At 49.7% G+C, this 19,973-nt stretch overlaps 1 protein-coding gene across 1 annotated transcript in view; it reads right to left on the reverse strand.

Annotated features, from left to right (window-relative positions):
- The window catches only part of LOC125757424 (uncharacterized), a 37,522-nt gene extending 20,698 nt beyond the window's left edge, over window positions 1-16,824 (reverse strand). Inside the window, exon 1 of the mRNA XM_049413015.1 lies at window positions 16,673-16,824. Within this exon, the coding sequence (XP_049268972.1) occupies window positions 16,673-16,824 (152 nt within the window). The remainder of the gene's footprint in view (window positions 1-16,672) is intronic.
- Window positions 16,825-19,973: the final 3,149 nt, after the last annotated feature.

Raw genomic sequence — 19,973 nt, forward strand, 5'->3', positions numbered from 1 at the left:
ACGTGACTGCGCGCGCTCCGCCTCCTCACCGCGGTTTGCGCGGGCGCGCGCCGGCTCCGCACCGCTCTTCTAGGTGGCATTGGGTGCAGTGCTTCGCCGCTCCTTCTCTCGCCGTTCGCTCTCTCCTCCCTGCGCCCCACTCTCCCGTCCGCTGGCTGGGCGCCTCTCAAGAAGAAATGTGTGCTCGAGACGCCGCTGTGAAACGCCAACGGCGACCACAAGGCTGAGATTATGGCCGTCAGGTACAATGACAACACAAACAGGTGCTGATGAATGTGTAAATAAATGGTTACGATACAAATCCTCGTGTCGTCATTAATTTACGCCATTAAAATTACTGCGCCGTGTACTCTCGGCGCAAGAAATGCATTCGCATTTCGTCACGATTCCCTTCGGGGAGGTGGGGGCATTTTTTAATTATATGTTGTTTAGGAGATGTTAGGACACGTTTGTAAATGACATGTGTGATGTTGAACGTTAATGTTCCGCTCTACAAGAAACCTTCTGAAACCTATACATTGTACACGTCGTCCTCGCGAGGCGAATTCGCCGCGCATACCAATGACGCAGTCAGGCTGCCAGTACGCAGTAGAGGTAGCCGTTACGAAGTATCGGTTGGGTAAAGATAGTTAACGCCGCTATACGTGCCTGTATTATGTAGCACTTTACACTGCAATACAAAAGGGCGTATTTGAGGCATCTCTTTCCCACAAAACAATATTCAGCATCTGGCTCACTTGTTTTTTTTTTTCACCAAATTTCTGCGCTCGCTATTCCTGTTAACTGTTTAGCAACCTCAAAAAAAAAAAAAAGGGCGTGCTATGGGGCGTATTCTTGTCCCGAAACAATAACCATCAATCTCGCGTGTCTTTCCTTGCATTATCGCCGGGCGCGCGGTATTCCAGGTCACGAATGGCGTGCGTGTTATTAAAAAGCATCCTTGATAGGAAAGTGGCAAGCGCCGAGTTTTCAAGAAAGGAAGCGCAAACTAGCCAGAGGACGGTTATTGGTAAGGGGCAAGAAGACTCCACAAAGGGTGCGGACAGTTTTTATAGTGCAAGAAGCACATGAGCAATGGGTGTTGGCGGTATTATGCTAGTTGAAGAGTGGTGACTATTATTTATTTAGAAAATGACTGTCAGTGAAAGCAGCAGCTCGGAGCTTCATTGAAAGAAGAATGCGCCAGAAGGCGTACATCATTTCCAATCGATACATTTAGACAGCGTTGTTTGATTCGTTAAGAGATTAGACGCACCAACCATAGTGTGCAAGTGCGCCTCGTAGACGTAGTTGACATACGAACTATACTTGCTGCTCAATGAACGAGCGAGCGAACGAATAAGCTAGCCTGCCAACGTAAACGTTTCCTTCGCGAGAACTCCACTCGCGGATAATAATATCATCTGGGGTTTTACGTCCCTAGTACTACGATATGATTATGAGAGACACCATAGTGGAGGGCTCTTGATATTTTGACCATCTGATGTTTAACGAGCATTGACATTGCAATGCACACTGGCCTCGAGCTATTCGCATCCATCGAAATGTGACTGCCGCGGTCGGTCGCGACCTTCGGGTCAGCAGCCGAGCACCATAACCTCTGCTCCACCGCGGCGGAAAGCCACTCGCGGATATAAATCTCCACACGAAATGACACGTAAACCTTCGCGTTAATAACACGTGTACGTGAGGTTCCTAAACGATGAACGCACCCTGCGACTCAGTTGGACACGCACGCTTTGCCTACCTACCTTCTATCGCAAGTCTACCGGAGGATCTGTCGACGTAAAAGAGCCAGAGAAAGCTGTGTGCTCCAGGAAAAAAAAAACCCGAGCACGCAACAAAAACAAACAGAGAGTACCACCCCAGGCAGCACGCCGTCATTGGACCGATCTTGGCCCAACGTCGGCAAATGACGGCAGCAATATTGGCCCCACGTCGGCCAATCACGCTCGCGCTACTTTCACCCGCATTGGCCCGACGTTGGCTAGCCGTCGTTGGGCCGATGCTGGCTTGCCGGATTAGGGCCGCCGTGGGCTAGCCAGCGTCGGTCCGAGACGGGCCTGCCGTTATTCAGCCGATGATGACAAGCCGTCATTGGGCCTATGTATGCCAGCCGATGCTGGCGTGGTGTCGGCCCCGCCGACGTCGGGTAGCCGCCGGCGTGACCGTTTACACCCGTTATTATGTTTTAGCAGTGGTGGCTTACCGTGCGTTAAGTACGGTAGTACTGTACCGTCGTGGTCTGCACCTAGTTTATATGGGGACACCGGCGGTAGTTGCTCGATGCGTAAAGTAACTTGATCAGGCAGGCTGATACACGTGTTATAAAGTAAAATGGCTGCGTGCCGACCACGGCAGTTCGGTATTACTGTGGTTACTGTACTGTAAATCAGCAGCGCTAAAATAGACTATTCGCGGCCCAACGGCATTCATCGACTACCATTGGTGCCATATTCGAAAAATGCTGCCTAATTAGAACGACTGCTCCACTGATGTCTTAGTGTGCGATTAAGACCCACAATTCTGTCGAACCGTGCAAGGCCGAGAACGAAAGTCGATATTGTCTCTAACACAACTACATTGATGAAAGGCCTGCTGCACCAACTACGCATGCGTCTGAGAAATTAAGGAGCAACACATTTGCAAGGTGATAAACACAAATTTATTCACAGGTATGAGCAAACACCAGCAGTTCCGGAATAAATATGCCATAAAGGAATATATAAACATTTATAGATACCGTAGCCAACATCTAAAACAACCTCACAGCCACCGTATTCCTCAAAAAAGCAGGACAATCCTAATCGAGAATGGGTCAGGCGCAAAATCATAGGCGTGAGCAGGGTTCCCCTTCAGAGGGGGGGGGGGCGAAGGTTAATCGCGGCGCCCCCCCCCTGCCTATTAAGTCAATGTGTTTGGCAGACCTTGCGCCCACCTCTTAGGTGACTACGGGGGCCGGCCGCCCCCCAGCCCCACTGTACGCACGCCTATGCGAAGAGTTACAATCTCATCAACGTTATGCGCGGTACATTCACTATAAATATTGAAAGAACTAGAACGCGCAAAAATAGGAATAAGGATTAACGAAGAATATCTTAGCTACTTGCGTTTTGCGGACGATATCGCGCTTTTCAGTAACGACGGTGCCGAATCACGAAAAAAATTCTGGAGATGTAAACGAAAGCAGCATTAAAGTAGGATTAAAGACGGACCCGAAGAAAAGAAAGCTAATGTTAGGCGGCTTGCCGGAAAAGCGAGATTAAGAGTGGCAACTAGACTAGAAGATTGTGCAACGCGTGAGCTAATTAGGAGCAGAGGAGCACCCCCCCCCCTGACCTTTACTAAATTCACCAAAGAACGGTAGGCATTCGCAACACATGACTGGCAATTAAATTAGCGTTATCCTATAAGCGGAAATTGCAATTTTTCAGTGATAACTTAAGGGCCAAAAAGATGGATAAACTGCTGCACGCGATGCGAAAAACATTGCGAGCGGTACGACAAGATCCCATGAACTCTACATCTAAACAAGATAGACACGCACGCATTCCTAATCTAAAGCTAAGATTGTAACAGAAAGGAATCGTGCATAAAAACCACTCACGTGTGCCCGTTGGATCGCTAAAAACACGAGCGAATAAAAAATGCAAGCGCATCATATCAGAATACACAAAACACGATGGTCAATAGAAAATACGCGATAAGAAGAGAACAAAAATCTGATGACACGTAACAGTAGTGAACACGTGGCCTTATATGAGGTGAGCGAGTTCAACATGGAAGCAGGGGACCACTGGTTTCTCGCTGCGGTGATCTCTGCCGAAAACAATGTCGGAATCCTGCCGCGTATCCGTCTCGTGCACGATTTTAACTTTCCACCACACATGTCCACTATGGTGGCTAGAGGGGGAAGTGTGACGGGCGAGAGCGGAGGGCTGTACGAATTCCCAATGAAAGATGGCGGTCACACCAGGAGGCGCTAGCTGCGCTGTAGGTGCTTGCGGCCATGCTTGCGGCGGCATCGGCGGCATTTGCCTGCTTTGCGTATGGCCGCTAGACGTTAGTTTCACTTGTTTCTAATAATCGCTTATACCCCGCGCCCGTGTTGTTAAAGGCGCTACGTGTTTGTTTCGCTAAGAAGCATGTGTTGCAAGTTCTTAGCGGTGTCAAGGAAGAGGAAAAAAAAAAGAAAACCAAGAATGCTTTTAAACCAGACGGAACTGGCGTGCCTCCATGTTTTCATATTTAAATGTGTCTCAATATCGGTTAGCTTCGACATGCTTAATCTGCTACAGTGTGCAAAAACTGGGCTAGTTGGTTGATTTTCATGGTAAAAGCAGCACAAAAAGACAACACGAGAAGAACGACACAGGACAGGCGCTGAACTGTGTCATTCTTATTAACATATTCCTTTTGAGCTGCTTTTACCACATTTATAGTCTGCTTCAGTTGAACTAAACCACTTGCTCGGCTGCGTAGCTCAGCTGACTTTAAAGTGTTCTTTCCTCTCGGTCAAGTGTAAACTGTTTACAATCGTTCACAGCGAGTATGCGGGCTGCAGTGCAGCGCGTTTTTTTTTTTTTCTGTCTTAGTCCGCACCCACCTCCCCCCCCCTCCATTTCCTCTGTATTGTAGGGGGTTCTCTTGAGCGCGAAATGTTCAAAGCATTTACATTTTCCGGCTCCTTTTCCTTGAGAAAATTGAAGTGGAGATTGGAATGCTGCAGTTGGAGGCTTTCATACTGAGCATTTTATCTTATTATTTTAGCGATAGTTCTATCTATGCAAGGACCAATAATTTCTGTTAACTTACGGCTTTAGATGCATACTAAATACATGCAAGGACATGTTTATTTATCACAGATTATTCATCCCATAATTATGTCAGGCATTTGTTATCACATACGCCCCAATCACGTTAAGAGGTCAAATTACTTGACCCTCCTCAACTTCAAGTTTTTGGCGCTCCCTTTGGACACTCCTGTCTGCTTTTCTTTTTTTAGTAAATTACTTCGCGGTGCGTTCGGAAACACCGTAGGCACAGCGTCTTCTGACAAACGCGGGGTATCTCAACAACATCACCGTTTATAATGTGGTGGTATGTCCTTCCGATGAAACTAACGTCGAAGTGCCGCTCGCAAACAACGCTGTCCCTCGTCAGCTCTTTGTCAGTCCACTTAATATTTCGAGCTCATTGCTCTCGCCTCGAGAGACCATTCGGGGCTTTAAAGACCGAAAGTTTCTCCGAGCACGATCTATACCCGCCTTTACAGCCAGGGACGAAGCATGTACTTGCGCGATTTGACGGCATGGTTCGCAGAACACGTGGGTACAGTGGCGGGTAAACAAACGACGACAGCGAAGGCAAGGCATCCAAACAAGGTGACGGCACAGCTATGGCACAGCACAGAGAGAACGAACGAGTCGAGACGAGTCAAAGCAAGCGCGGCGAGCGCGAGCACCTACTGCTACACCAGCGCCCCTTGCGGCGGCCAGAACTTTCATTGCGTTCCGCGCATCGCTCTCCCACGGCTAGAGTCACTGGAAAAATTTCAGAGTATCGCATCTGTTTTCCGCGCGCCGCCGCCGACGCTATTGGCTTGCTCGCATCACGTGACCTCTCGCCGCCATATCCCTTCCAAGCGCTTTGGGTGCAGGCGCGTTGAATGCAGAGCGTGGCCGGACATTTAGCAGTACCACGGTCCCTAGAAGTACTTCGTCGCTTTTTTTAACGCGTCTTGCAGATGCCAGAGAGTAGCTCACCAGTAACCGAACGTTTTTGATGAGCTACTCCGGGAATTTCGCATATTTTTGCATTCCGTGTGGGAAACATTGTCAAAGAGCGTCGTTGTACGTGGCTGCATAGATGGCCGCGGAATGAATTCGCCCCCCTCGAAGAACACTCCTTTCTGCAGTGAACTACACAAACTTTGCTGGAAAAGCTCTTATACAACAGGATACTTCACCTTTTCGATTCGCTATGTTCAGCGATATTGAAAACTACATACATACCTTTCTATTTGCTCGGCTGTTTATATTTCGATCTGTTGAACAGATTGTGCATGCATTTCGAGTTATAACCGTGTCACGCACGAGAGCGAAATCGAAGACTTATTAAAATAATAACTGTTTACTGTATACCTTGAAGGCAATTGTCGCATGATCATTTGCCACTGCGCAAAACTGAAGCGTGGAACTCTGTTGATAAACTTGGTATAAGGCAATGTTATTAGGCGTATTTTATTTTTTTTTCAAAAAAGAAATGTTGCTAATGCTGCATTGCGCCTAGCGTATCTTTACAATACTCTTTAGTGGGTGAGAAATGGTCACAGCAAAAAAAATGGCTTATCCTCTCACGCATTGAGGGAATATATTTCATGCGAGCCCTGGACCTATGTACATACTGTGTTGCAGTATAATCCGCGTTAAAGCTTTTCGGGATGTGCTATTTCTGATCAAAATAACATAAAGCACTGCACTGAAGAAGTTTTAACAAGAGTGCATTATGAAAAAAAAGTTGAAATTAAAAGCAATGCAGAAACCGAACCCCAGCCGCTTACGCGCTGGCAACGCCAAAAAAAAAAAAAAAAGCTTTGTCGGAACACAGCAAAATATTTGTAAATGCACTGCAACGTTGGGAATATTAAGGAGACAAAGAATAGGAAATGAAACGACTGAGTAGTGACGTCAATCAATTTTGATGGCCTATTTTCTACGTATCTGTTTAGGAAATGACAACGCATTCGCAAAATAAGATGCACCTTACCTACCGCACGCCGATTCGCCCATGCGTTCGGCTGCTGGCGTTCCGAATCGAGACAAATACTTCACGCACAACTTCCGCTTACCGAACACACACCACTTCTATTACACATAACACCTAGCTGAACAGTAAGCATGGTGCGCAAGTAAGGTATGCGTCAGCGATCAGTCGAAGGACGCAATGCTGAATGTTCTCGATGTTCGATAATGTTCTCGAATGCGCTATGAAGTGAACCTGAACACCGACTGCAAAGCTAGCGCAAACAGTCAACATTCACCAAGTGTCGAAGTAAACGGCATCTCGCACGGTCATTATACGCTAATGCAACTATGTCTACAGCTCCGGACCTTGCGAACACACCCGGCCGTGAAACGAAAAGAGACCGATGAAGCCACGAAGAGAGTTCGCGAGCACATGGCAACATTCTCCGCACGTTTCATTAGCTACACCGCTTACCGCGCAGTCAATTCAGACTGTCGATGACTCGAAATCACTTCTGATATCCTTTTGAAGAAACACACACACACACACACACATATTGCAGTTATGCCGAGCGTAACACGGCATCGAAGCGAAAAGATCGGTCACTTCTCAACACACGCTACCAACGCGCCGGACGGTCCGGAAGGGAAATGGCCGCCGCCGCTCAATGTTGCCCGCGTGCAACCTACCTTTGCGGTACTCTGAAATTTTCCAGTGACTCTACCCACGGCGGGGATACAGCGCCCGTCACACTTCCCCGTCTAGCCACCATATGTCCACACACCGCACTTCTTGAAGAACTCTGCTGGTCGGAGTGAAAAAAACCTGCTCCCGCAGCTACGATTGTTCCTCCGTCGGGACGATCACCCTACCCTGCCTGGTCAAGCGAGTTTCGCGACAATGACGCTGAACGAGGGGAAGGGAGGGCGGGTGGGGGGGGGGAAGAGTAGAGGTTGAAGAAGACGAAAAAAAAGTCGAATTCTCCCTTCTTGAAAGCACGGCTCAGCCTACCACAATGGTGTGCGATCCCCCCAGCATGTCTATGGGCATGCCGTTTGAGAAAGGCGTTCGTCGAATTTTCGATGCATCACTTGTTGCCACATGTCACTACATGAAAACGTACACCACGTTGGAGCCGCATTTTTCATCGTATTTCATGTGCCATAATAATAATTTTATGCGACTGTTTCTGAAAGCACGTGGGAAGCAATCGTTGAGCGAGATTTTTACTTGAAAAAGATATGTATGTCACAAAATGGACGGCAACGAAGTGCAAATACGAACTGACAAACGCGTGGCAAACACGTGTTTGTCAGTTCGTTAAAGTTGGTCAGCGGGCTAGTTGATTTGGAAACATTCAAACGACAAAACGTGTCTTCACTTCGTCCGGTCTTTTTTGCACCATACCTATTTTTCCCAAGTAATGAACCAACTAGCTCAGCAAGACGCCTTGCTGAGCTTTTTACTATTTTCATAAAGTAAAATTATGTGACATCACTGAAGCAAATGCGCTTGTTACGCTTGACCCAAACACGCGCGTGAGTAAATATGTGTAAACACAGAGATCGTAAACTGTCCGTGTAGTATATGAGCGCTCGCGCCACACATTCAGCGGCTGAAAGGATATAGCGCTATAAATATGATGACAGGCTTGATTTATGCAGAGAATTAGTATTCACATAAAACTTCTTCCGCTAAAAGCATTCGTGCGGTAATGTTTGGGTGAATTTTGATGCTGGATACATTAGTCAAGTCGGCCGACCAGTGGCAAACACATTTACAAAACAAAAGTATTACGAATTCGGCCCATGAAGTTAATGGTATGTGTTATAACGTCTCAACATTTTTTGATAGCGTTGAACACCTGGTCAACGAAGTGGCCATCTAATTTGAGTCAGTTATTCTTCTAAAGACCACCTTTTTTGGTAGAAAAGTGACTGTGCTAGTGATAGTTGTTAGTCATTGTCATAGCAAAAACTAATAAGAGAATGCAAGCTATTCAGTCGGCGATACTTCGCGCCCCGAGTCGTACGTGCGGCATTAGCACGGTACAATATTTGAACTTTGTTATTTGTGCTAGTACAGCAATTCAAGTAGCGGCATTCTGCAGCTTAAGCTACAAATATTCAAGCGCCTAATGCCCTATTGCATTACGATTGTATCCTAGGCGGGCGAGCTGCCGGGCTTCTTCGGCGGGCTGAAGGTAGAGCGCAACGTCGAGGTTATTCTCGTCACCGACGGCCGGCAACACGGCATCCAGCGTCGTTGAGGGGCCTCCGTGAACTACTTTGAACGGCGTGATATGTGCGCCGTTTCTTACACTGCCTTGTTAACTTCAGTTTATGTGCGGAAGATATTATGGCGTCCCATGGCATGTGTTCGACGTACAGTACATTGCCAGCATGTCGGCAAAAGTTTCATTTAGCCGCTCGGTGAGGCCATTCGCCTATACGGGTAATGTCCGTCGGTGACTTGTGTGGCTCTATTTCAAGATGGTTTGCGTTAGTTCTGCCGTAAAAGCCGTACCTCTGTCGGTGACGAGGACTTTTGGAGCGCCGCGACGCAGGAGGACGTTCTCAACAGGTCATGTATAACTGTCTGAAGGGAGACAAGAAAGTTCCAACATCGGCAACCATCGGCTCGGCCGATGTCGGCGGAAGTACGGCTAAAAGGCGGCTAACTCGGCCCACTGTTGCCGGTGAAAGCCATCGGCTAAGCCGATATCGGTGGAAGTGCGGCAGAACGGCGGCAAACTCGGCCCAATGTTGCCGGTGAAAGACGTCGGCTAAGCCGTTATCGGCGAAAGGACGGCAGAACGGCGGCAAACTCGGCCCAATGTTGCCGGTGAAAGCCCAACATCGGCTGAAGGGCGGCAAAACCGGCCCACTTTTCCCGGCGAAAGTCAACGGCTCCGCCGATATCGGCGCCAGGCCGGCAATGCTGGCCCGTGGTTGGGCCGCGCACAGCCGCCATAAAACCAATATCGGCCCGACGTTGTGTGCTGCCTGGGACTCCTAATGTGAGCTTTTGCTCTGCAGCTTTGCTTCTTTAAAAGAACTGCGCCGAATCTCTGAAGTTTCGCGATCACATTTTCGATCGTCAGTCGGCGTGCCATGCTAGGCACACAAACCAATACCGCAAACTCAAACCAGTAGGCGCATCACGTCAAGCAGAAAGCGTAACCACATATTCTTGAAAGAAAAAACACTTACTACAGACCCCGCAGAAGCAGAAATAAAACGTGTGAGGAACAGCGACGTACTGCACAATTAACTGAGACGTGTCTACGGCGTTACAGCACGCAGCGATTTGCGCGAACCTCGAGGAGTACTTATAGTGAGAGGATAGCAAGTTACCTCGCATAGTCGCGTCGAAAACGTTGGCCGAAAGTTCTGTCTTTCGATTCGGTGTAACCAAGCCTTCCTTCGCAACTCGTTGCGCTTCCCGGACAGCTTTTTGCCTTCACTTGATTTGTTTCGGCATCCGAAAGCGCAGCAGAAGCCCATGGCAACCAACCGTGACGTCGGTCTTGTGTGCAAGGTATCTCAGAGCACAACGCACACGGAATGGAAAGTGCGTATCCGTAAAACACATGCCCTGAGAACCAGCGAGCCCGCGCTTCGAGAGCAAAGATAGCAGTCGCGAGCGACTGTAAACAAACGAACGCTCCGAGTGGTCCCACATGACGGCAGTTGGCCAATGCCGACGCGGCGTCAGCCTCGGGGAGGGCAGAGGTCGGAGAAAAGAGAGGAGGCGCGCTTTTATGCACGTATGTCTCTACTTTACGAAGTTTCAGGGACTTTACCGGAAGCACAGTGAATGCGCCCTCTCGCGGTAGCCGGGCGCGCGAGGCGAACACGCTGGTTTTGCTGGGCAGCGCGGCGATCGGGACGGCCGGAGAGAAACACTAAAGCCCCTTGATCTAGAAAGTAGCGACACTCTCCTCCGCGCGCGCGTTTTCCTCAATTCTCCTCGGATTTCTCCCCTCCCCTGGCCGGCGCGCTGCGCACGGCACGCTGAACCCTCCACTAGCTCGCTGCAGCCGCATTAAAATCACTGCGCGCGCTTGTTTAATCGGCCCCTTGAAGCATTGAATGAGAACCTGTCTCCTAAGCAATAGTCTAGACGAAAGTGGGCTTCCGATAGAACAAAGTGACACATATATTTTTTAAGACGCTTCGATAAATACAAATAAGCGCTTCGAAAAAAATGAGTATACCAACTAGCGGCTGAGTGGTTTACCTCTCCGTCGCCACCTCGGCTGTCCGTAACGCGGAGGTGTATTAAGCGCATATAATGTAACCAGCATAAAGTACAGGCGAGAATTTTTTTCATAATTGTGATCTTGATGAGCTCAAAGAAGGCGCCCAAGAAGGAATGTGGTGGTTTACTTGAATTGATTTGGTCCAAATGAGAGGGCCCAAAGCCTTTTTGTGTCAATGCCGCTGTCAGACACGCACGCACGCACACGATGCAGGCACGCAGGCACACACACATGCTCATACACACGTGATAAAGACACGCACATAGATGCACACACGCACATAGATACACACACGATGCAGACACGCACGCACATAGATACACACGCGATACAGGCACGCACGCACATACACACGCGCGTGCAATGCGAACTGAAACGCACGCACTTACATACACATGCGCATACACACGCGATATAGACACATACGCACATACATATACACGAGCATACAGACGCGCACGCACATACATGCAGACGCGATACAGACAGGCACGCACGCACATACATACACACGCGCATATACACGCGATACACGCACGCACATAAATACACACGCGATACGGTCACGCAGGCACATACACAGCGATACAGACACGCACGCGCATGCACAAGTGATACGGACACACAGGCACATACATGCACACGTGATACAGGCACGCACGCATATATATACATACATGCGTGCGAAAACACAAACGCACGCACGCGCACACACACACATACGTGCATACACGCACGAATACCGCGAAGACACATACAAAAACGCACGCACATGCACTCAGACGCTAACACGTGCGCACACGCACATACAGACGCAGGCGCACATATGCACACATACAAACACGCATACACCTGCACACACCCGTACACACACGCCTGGAGGGTTCATGGCGTGCGTGAGCAGCTGAAAGCGCGCGAAGTTTGCTTGCGCTCGCTTCTCGTGACGTCAGGGTCACCTGACCGTGAGGTATCGCGCGTCGCAGCCACTCAGCGTTGCGGAAACTATCAAACCATGCTTGGAAACCATCACCACGTTAAACATGCGGTCCCGTGCAGCAGCGACGGCGCTACTCGCTAGCGGCTTACTACTGAGGCAAATCCGTCAGGCAGGCTCGGTACGTACTACTTCGAAGAGCCGTTCAGTTCATACGTCAATTCTAGTTCATGCAGTTTTTTGTAGCACGCAAAGGATTTCGCAAAGCATTCTTTATGCATGGTAACGCAGCTGAAATCTAACCTTTCACGCAGCAGCAAATTGGGTGGCGAGCACTTAGCACTTCTCATGGTTTGGGAAAGTATTTTGGTCACATATCCGTTTCAGTGCAGCTCATGACTTTATCCGGTTAAAGTGGCACGGGTCATACGTCGTACGTCCGCACGTCCTATCTGTTCATGTGTTAATAAACGGGTTGACCCTCCTCCGGGCGCCATCTTGAATCGCACATCGCGCCACCTATAGTTCGTGGGCATTGTGAATAGCCGGTCAGTGGGACGCGCTTCACTACGTACGCATGATCTCGCGCGTTGCGTACGCGTATGGCTGCGGACGCCCACTAATAGAGTTTATTAGTTTATTTAGTATGGCTGCGGACGCCCACTAATGGTGCTACGTACGCATCACGCAAGCTCCTTGCGTTACGTGGCGTCGCTTGCCACGAATGGGCTTTTAGTACGCAGTAGTATCCGCGTACGTAACGTGCGTGAAGCGTGTTGCGCCATCTGGTAGATCAAAATAGAAGTACGTGTTGTTTACAGCCAACTTGAGCCAAGCCAAGTGTGATAGCCGGAATATGGCCACATTTTAGCCACATTAAGGCTGTAGTACGGTACAGTAGCTGTAGCCACTCAAAACGGACGGTGAACGCACGCGCGAGTACAACTGCCAAACGTTCGCGCTTTTTCACCTGCCGTGCGGTAGATGTGGCGATCTCTCCGCGACAATGGTGAGGTCAGGTATTCTTTGGGACCCCTACTGCCTGGCGTACCTGAGTTGGGGGACACAGAGGCACTCATGCTGCGGCAGAAAGAACCGCCGCGGCGTCAGGTGTATGCATTGCGAGGTGGCCTACTGAACCTGGACTCAATGTCGAGTCAGTGTTTTCGACGACAGTTTGGCTTCAAAAAAGCTGACTTCCAGTGCTCGAGCGTGCGCTGAAGATGCCGCAGTACATCACTAGTGCCCAGGGAGTGAAGGTAACGGCCACAGAAGCCCTTTGCATATGTCTCCAGAGACTTGCCTATCCAAACAGGCTGTGTGACCTGCCAGAATATTTTGGTCGTCACTATTCTGTGGTGTTGAGCATATCGAACAAAGTACTCTACCACATCGAAGAGAAGTTCGGTTGTCTCCTGAATAATATGACCATTCACCCGTGGCTGAAACATTAAATCTTGGAGGCTATGAGCGAGGTAAGTTATATTTTCTTTGTTTAGCCCTTCTAGATTGAGCACATTAGTGTGCGTTCTCATGTTGATATTTGTTTGCCCCCAGGCTGTTCATCGTGAAGGTGCAGCTCGGAGCAACTGCTGGACGTTTATCGACGGTACAGCGCGCCCCATATGCCGACCCTCGCAAGACCAGCGCCTGTACTTTTCCGGGCACAAGAGGCTACATGTGCTCAAATACCAGTTTTGATGTGTCCAAATGGGCCCATCTGCCAGTTGGATGGACCATACCCGGGACGAAAGCATGATGCTGGTGAGTTATGTCCCGCCAGAACGTCATACATGACGTTCAAGGAAACCTGCTCGGACCTTTCATTAGTCAGTTCCACATACAGTGTCGCATAAAAACAGTCGTTGCCCGTCTTCACTGAATGTAAACTGTTTATTGATATAAACAGTAACAAAGGCAAAACGCACTCTAAAAACTGCTTCGCCGAGGAATACAAAAAGGCTGGGCACTGTTAAAGTGAAAAACCCAGCCTGTCGGTTTGGTCCTCTGGTTGCAACTGGCGCGTACATCCTCACTCTCTCGAGTCGCACCCTAAAAGGGCAGCCCCCTCTCCCTCTCCTCTCCCGCGAGTCGCCGCCCCTCAGTGTCATAAATCTGCCAATGTCACTTTCGTTATCTACGGAACACTGCTTTGGTGTTGCGACCACACGGAGCGAGGAAGAAGAGGGAGAGCGGGAAAAGGCAAAGTTACAACACTGCCCCGCCGAATGGGCTTGCTCATTCTACAGTTCCGACATTTCCAGCGGGTACAGTCGCTGTACGGGGCGCCTTACATGCTTGTCCTGCGGCGTCCTGACTTCACAAGATCGTATTGCCCCGTCTCGGCCGGGAAACAGCGAAACAATGACACCGGCTCTCCACAGTAAGCGCGGGAGATTCTCTTGTACGAGCACCACATCTCCGACCCTCGGCTCCTTCCCCTTGGCCTGCTTCGTTGCATACGCCGAGCGCAGCTGTTTCAGATATTCGCTGTGCCAGACCTGCCAGAATGCGTTGAGCATTTGCTTTCTGTTTTTCCACAGCGCTCGCAAAGAATAGGCGTCTGGTTCGAGCGCTCGGTCACCAGCCGCTGGCAAAGCAGTTAGCCGCTTCCCGGTCAGGAAGCTGGCCGGTGTAAGGGGGGGGGGCGTCGTTGGGGTCGTCGTGCACGTGGGTGAGGGGCCTAGAATTATGACCGCTTCCACTTCTGTTAGGACGGTCGACAGCGCAATGAAGCCGAGACATCGGCGTCCAATTACTTTCTTGAGCGCCGTTTTTACACTGCGAACCAGTCGCTCATAGAAGCCTCCCCCTCATGGGGCGTGTTCGACGATGAATCTCCACTCTATGTTACAATGGGCGAAATAAGCCAATGTGTCAGGGTGCCGCAGGGTCTTCCAAAGAACAGCGAGTTCTTTCGACGCGCGCTTGAAAGCTAGGGCGTTATCGGAGTAAACTATTTTGCACAGCCCTCTACGCGCCACAAATCGACGGAAAGCACTCAAGAAACTCTCAGTTGTCATGTCCAACACGAGTTCAAGATGAACTGCTCTAGTCACCGCGCACGTGAAAAGTACAATGTACGCTTTCACTTGCACTGCCCTCTCCTTGACAGAGAGGGGGCCGGCAAAGTCAAAACCGATCACTTCGAAGGGCTCCGCCTTAGTTGTTCGGTCAGGTGGAAGAAGTCCTGTCACTGCATCCATGCATGCTCGTTGCACTGAAACGTTTGCACACAACACATGACCGCACAACACTTCTCACTAACTGGCGTCCGCGCACAATCCAGTACTTTTCGCGCAGTTGCACGAGAGTGTCTCTGGCGCCTGAGTGAAGAAGCTGTCGGTGGGCCCGTTGCACTATCAGTTGCGTGTAGTCATGTCGTTTTGGGAGCAGGACTGGGTGTCTTTCGTCTTCTGTTATGTTCGACGAACAGAGCCGCCCGCGTATCCTCAAAAGACCTCTGTCGTCGGTCCAGAGCTTGAAGTCCTTGAAAGGGGAGTTTCTAGGTAATGTTCGTCCACTTGCGCAGCAATCAAGTTCAGAAGAAAATGCCGAGCTTTGCGCCCTTTTTAACCAGTAGACGTGGGCACGACCAATCTCTGCTGCTGTCAGTGGCCCCGAGGTCCTTTCCTTCGTTTTAATGTTCCTTATGAATCGGAAAATCCAGCTCGTCACTCGCTCCACCTTTGCAGCAGGACTAAATCTTGTAAGATCTAGAAAATCGTCCTTGTTGATGCTCGTAGCAAGCACTTCAACCTGTTTTCGTTGTTCAGATTCTTCCGGAGTGAAGTGAGTAGCTTGCGGTTCGATCGGCCACGTTTCTGCTGCCTGTGGTAGCCACGACGGTCCATTCCACCACAGTTTGTTGGACGTCAAACCAGGTCAAACTTTGGCCCGAAAGTCCCCTAGTCAAGAGATCTGCTGGGTTCTCCTTCCCGGGGCAATGTCGCGAGGCGGAAATCTCAGTGTTTTGTTGAATTTCCAAAACCCGATTTCGGACAAATTCTTTCCACCGTGACGCTTCACCCCGGATCCAGTTTAGAGCGATCGTGGAATCGGTCCACAGGTAGAAATCGTCAACTGGGAAGTCGAGATTCGTTCTCACAAACTGGTAGAGTCGTGATGCAACCAATGATGCCGTGAGCTCCAGTCTTGTCAGGCTTCTCTGTTTGAGCGGAGCGACTCGACATTTCGCTAATACAAGTGTACAGCTGCGTGCTTCTGTGTCATCCTCGGTGCAGAGATAGACGGCAGCGCCATAGGCCTTTGGGCTAGCGTCTGCAAAAATATGCAGAGTACGACGCGCCGGCTTCCCATCGATGTTATCGTCATATGTTCGAGGTATCATAATCTGACGGACACACATGAGCTCTTCCCACCAGTTCGTCCAGTCGTTGAGGAGGTGTTCTGGCAGTGGTTGATCCCATGACAAGTTTTCTTTCCAGATTTCTTGAAAGAGAGCCTTTGCTCTCACCGTATATGGAGAAAGAAATCCTAGAGGGTCATAAAGGCGTGCCGTAGTTTGCGGTACAAAGCGTTTCGTGTTTGCTTGCACCTTCGAGAATTCGATCACAGAGTCTGGGAGAAGAGTTAAATAATCTCCAATCGGCTCCCACGCGAGACCAAGCAGCTTCAGTGGGTTTGTCGTTTGCCCCAACGGTCGTTCGGCGGTAGGGTCCTCATAAGCGAATATTGTCCTCAGCTGGTCGCTATTGGACGCCCACTTGTGGAGGCGCATGGACGCCTTTTCAAAGATGAAATTAGCCTCTTCGTAGATCTTCGTGGCTTCCTCTTCATTTTCTGCTCCACACAGCAGGTCGTCCACGTAAATAGACTGCTGCAGAATGGCCACTGTTTCGGGAAGATCATGTTTCATCGTTGCGAAATGATGTTGAAGCGTTGCGGCTGAAAGAAGAAGGGCTCGATGTTCTCCCGAATGGGACTCTTGCCATCCTAAAAACTTCTACTTCGGGAAGTGGCCTGCTAATGTCAGGTTTTTCGCTGAACCACAGAAACCCTAATGCATCTCGGTCACTGAAATTGACTGCAATTTGCAGAAATGCCTTTTGCACGTCACTAACGAGTGCAACTCTGTGGCGTCGAAAGTTCAGCAGTACTCGTAGGAGGTCAGGATTTAGGTTAGGCCCGCTTTCCAAATTTTGGTTGAGAGATTTCGCTCCCACGCTGCGCGAAGACGCGTCAAAAACGATCCGCAGCTTCGTAGCCGTACTGCTTTCGCGGAGTACTGGCTGATGTGGCATGTAATAAATGCGCTGGCCATCGTTATGGGTTTCGTCGCGCACACTTTCGGCTAGGCCTTCAGCCAGTAACCGTCTCACTTCATTGTCGTATTCTTGTAGTAAACTAGGTGCCTTTACCAGCCGTGTCGTCAACTGACGGAAGCGTCTCTCTGCTACAGCGCGGTTGTTTGCAAGTCCAACCTCGTTTTTCCATGGTAGTCGGATTTCGTAGCGTCCGTTCACTTCTTTTATATTGCCCGAAAATTCCTTCATTAGGCGCTCATCCGCTGCTGTTTCTGGAAGGTCGGACACTCCAATACTCTCTAGCTCCCAAAATGCCTTCAAGATCGGCGCTGCTTCTTGATCTGTAACAGTCGTCCTCAATACGATCGCCTGAGAGCAGTTAATTCCGTTGCAGCCCCGCATGGGCGTCTGCGCAAGCAGGCGTTTGGTGTGTAGCGACACCACGGACCCGAGCTAACGGGGGGGTTTGGACCCCCTCCCACGCCTCGCCGTGCGTGGCTTTGCCGTGTCCGGGGAAAAGGGGATCCTGGGGGTTGAGCCGACGCCGGGTGTTTGGACCGTTAAGGCCCCCGGCAGAGGCAACACACCCCTTTGGCCCCGGCTTCACGCAGACGGCACCCTTGGGCTGACCCACCCAGGGGAAATCGGCAGTCGCCTCTTCCTGTCTCTTTCTCCCCTCATCTTCTTCTTTCTCTTTCACTTTAAATCTTTCCTGTCCTCTCCTCTTTTCCATTTACTTCCAATTTCTAGGCGGCAAGGGTTTACCTTGTGTGTGTACCCAGTCTTGGTTACTCCATATTCAGTTATAGCAGCGTTGTACGGCTGGCGATGTCAGGATTTGCCCAGCATCTCCTGCCACGTCCCCTTCTTGGGCTTGGTTGTGGGCGGCCCGCACCGCTGTCGAAATTAAGATAACTGTTATGTTAAATGCACACTCCTCCAAACCTGATCGTAACCTGAAAAGGTTACGCACCGAAGCAACCACCATTTTTTTCCCAAATGCCAATGAACATTTCCCCAAATACCACGTAATACACAGTGAACAGTCGGATGGAAAAGCCAGAACAATCTCGCCATTCTTGGTAGCAAGAAACCTAACAGAACAACTGGGACCAGGCTACAAGGCCTCGAAAATGGCTAGTGGCGACCTATTACTAGAACTGAGAGACAAGAAGCAGTATGAAATGCTCCCAAACCTGACATCTTTTGGAAACATCCCTGTCAAAGTCACCCCACATAGATCTATGAATACCACTCGCGGCGTCGTCTCTGACGACGACCCCCTGAACCTAAGTGACGCTGAGCTTCTCGACGGATGGAAAGAGCAAAACGTAGTAAACGTGCAACGAATAAAGATAAGAAGGGACAACACAGAAAAACCGACAAAGCACATTATACTCACATTTGGATCAAGCGAACTGCCAAAGCACATAGAAACAGGCTACACTAAACTACGAGTTCGGCCGTACGTACCGAAACCGCGAAGGTGTTTTAAATGTCAAAAGTACGGCCATGGATCCCTTGTGTGCAAAGGGCAATCCACATGTGCGAATTGTGCCTCGAAAGACCACACTTCTGATAACTGTAATTCTCCATGTCATTGTGCCAACTGCGGTGGTGACCACCCAGCGTACTCACGAGCTTGTGCTGCGTGGAAAAAAGAAAAAGATATCATCTCATTGAAAGTAAGAGAGAATATCTCCTTCAGGGAAGCCAGGAGGAGATGTTCACCATTTCATGGTACAACCTATGCCGATGTGGCGCGTCAGGGGGCAGCGTCGCACCGGCCTCCGCCACTTGCCGGGCCCGCGCAGAGCGAGCCGCAGGCTGTGGCGCCTGCCCCCAAGGCGGCAGTAGTTCAACCTACTCCGCTAACTAGCGTAGAGAGCCCCGCGACTCCAGGGTCGTCGGGTCTGAGGGCCTCACCTCACCAGGCGAGGTCCGAAACTCGAACCAACAGCTCGCAAGTGCGGGCATCCAGTGCCTCCCAGGAGGCAATGGACACCACATCGGTACCTCTGGTACCGAAAGACCGGCGCAGGTCTCTCAACCGCGCCAAGAAAACAAAAAAGCAAATAACGGGGCCGGTCGACGGTCCTGCTTCTTGAAGCAAATTATCTCACATCAACACCCTACACTTCCCTAGTACTGAACGCAGAACACCTACATTTTCCTCAATATGTCCACGCAAATAATAAAATGGAATGCCAGAGGCCTTTTTCATAACCTAGATTATATCAAAGACTTACTAAATGATTATCAGCCAAGAGTGTTCTGTGTTCAAGAAACACACTTGAAGTCGAGCCACCAGAACTTCCTAAATCAATACGTGGTTTTTCGGAAAGATCGGAATAGTGGTAATTCCTCATCAGGAGGCGTGGCAATCATTGTGCAAAAGTCAGTTGCATGCCAGCACATTGCGCTACAAAGCTCATTCGAGGTTGTGGCTGTTCGAGCTATTTTATTCGATCACCTGGTGACTGTTTGCTCTATGTATATATCCCCCGACGAAAGGTTCGACAAAATAGAGTTTGAAAAGGTGGTTGATCAGCTACCGGAACCTTATGTGATAATAGGAGATTTTAATGCTCATAGTACGTTATGGGGTGATTCGAGATGCGATGCGAGAGGTCGCGCAATAGAAAATTTTCTTTTATCTGGAGCCTGTCTGTTCAACAAGGCAGAACCAACGTACTACAGCACCACTCACAATACATATTCATGCATAGATTTAGCTATTGGATCACCGTCACTTTTACCT

The sequence above is a fragment of the Rhipicephalus sanguineus genome, chromosome 2 (genome assembly GCF_013339695.2).
Source record: "Rhipicephalus sanguineus isolate Rsan-2018 chromosome 2, BIME_Rsan_1.4, whole genome shotgun sequence".
Taxonomy (NCBI): domain Eukaryota; kingdom Metazoa; phylum Arthropoda; class Arachnida; order Ixodida; family Ixodidae; genus Rhipicephalus; species Rhipicephalus sanguineus.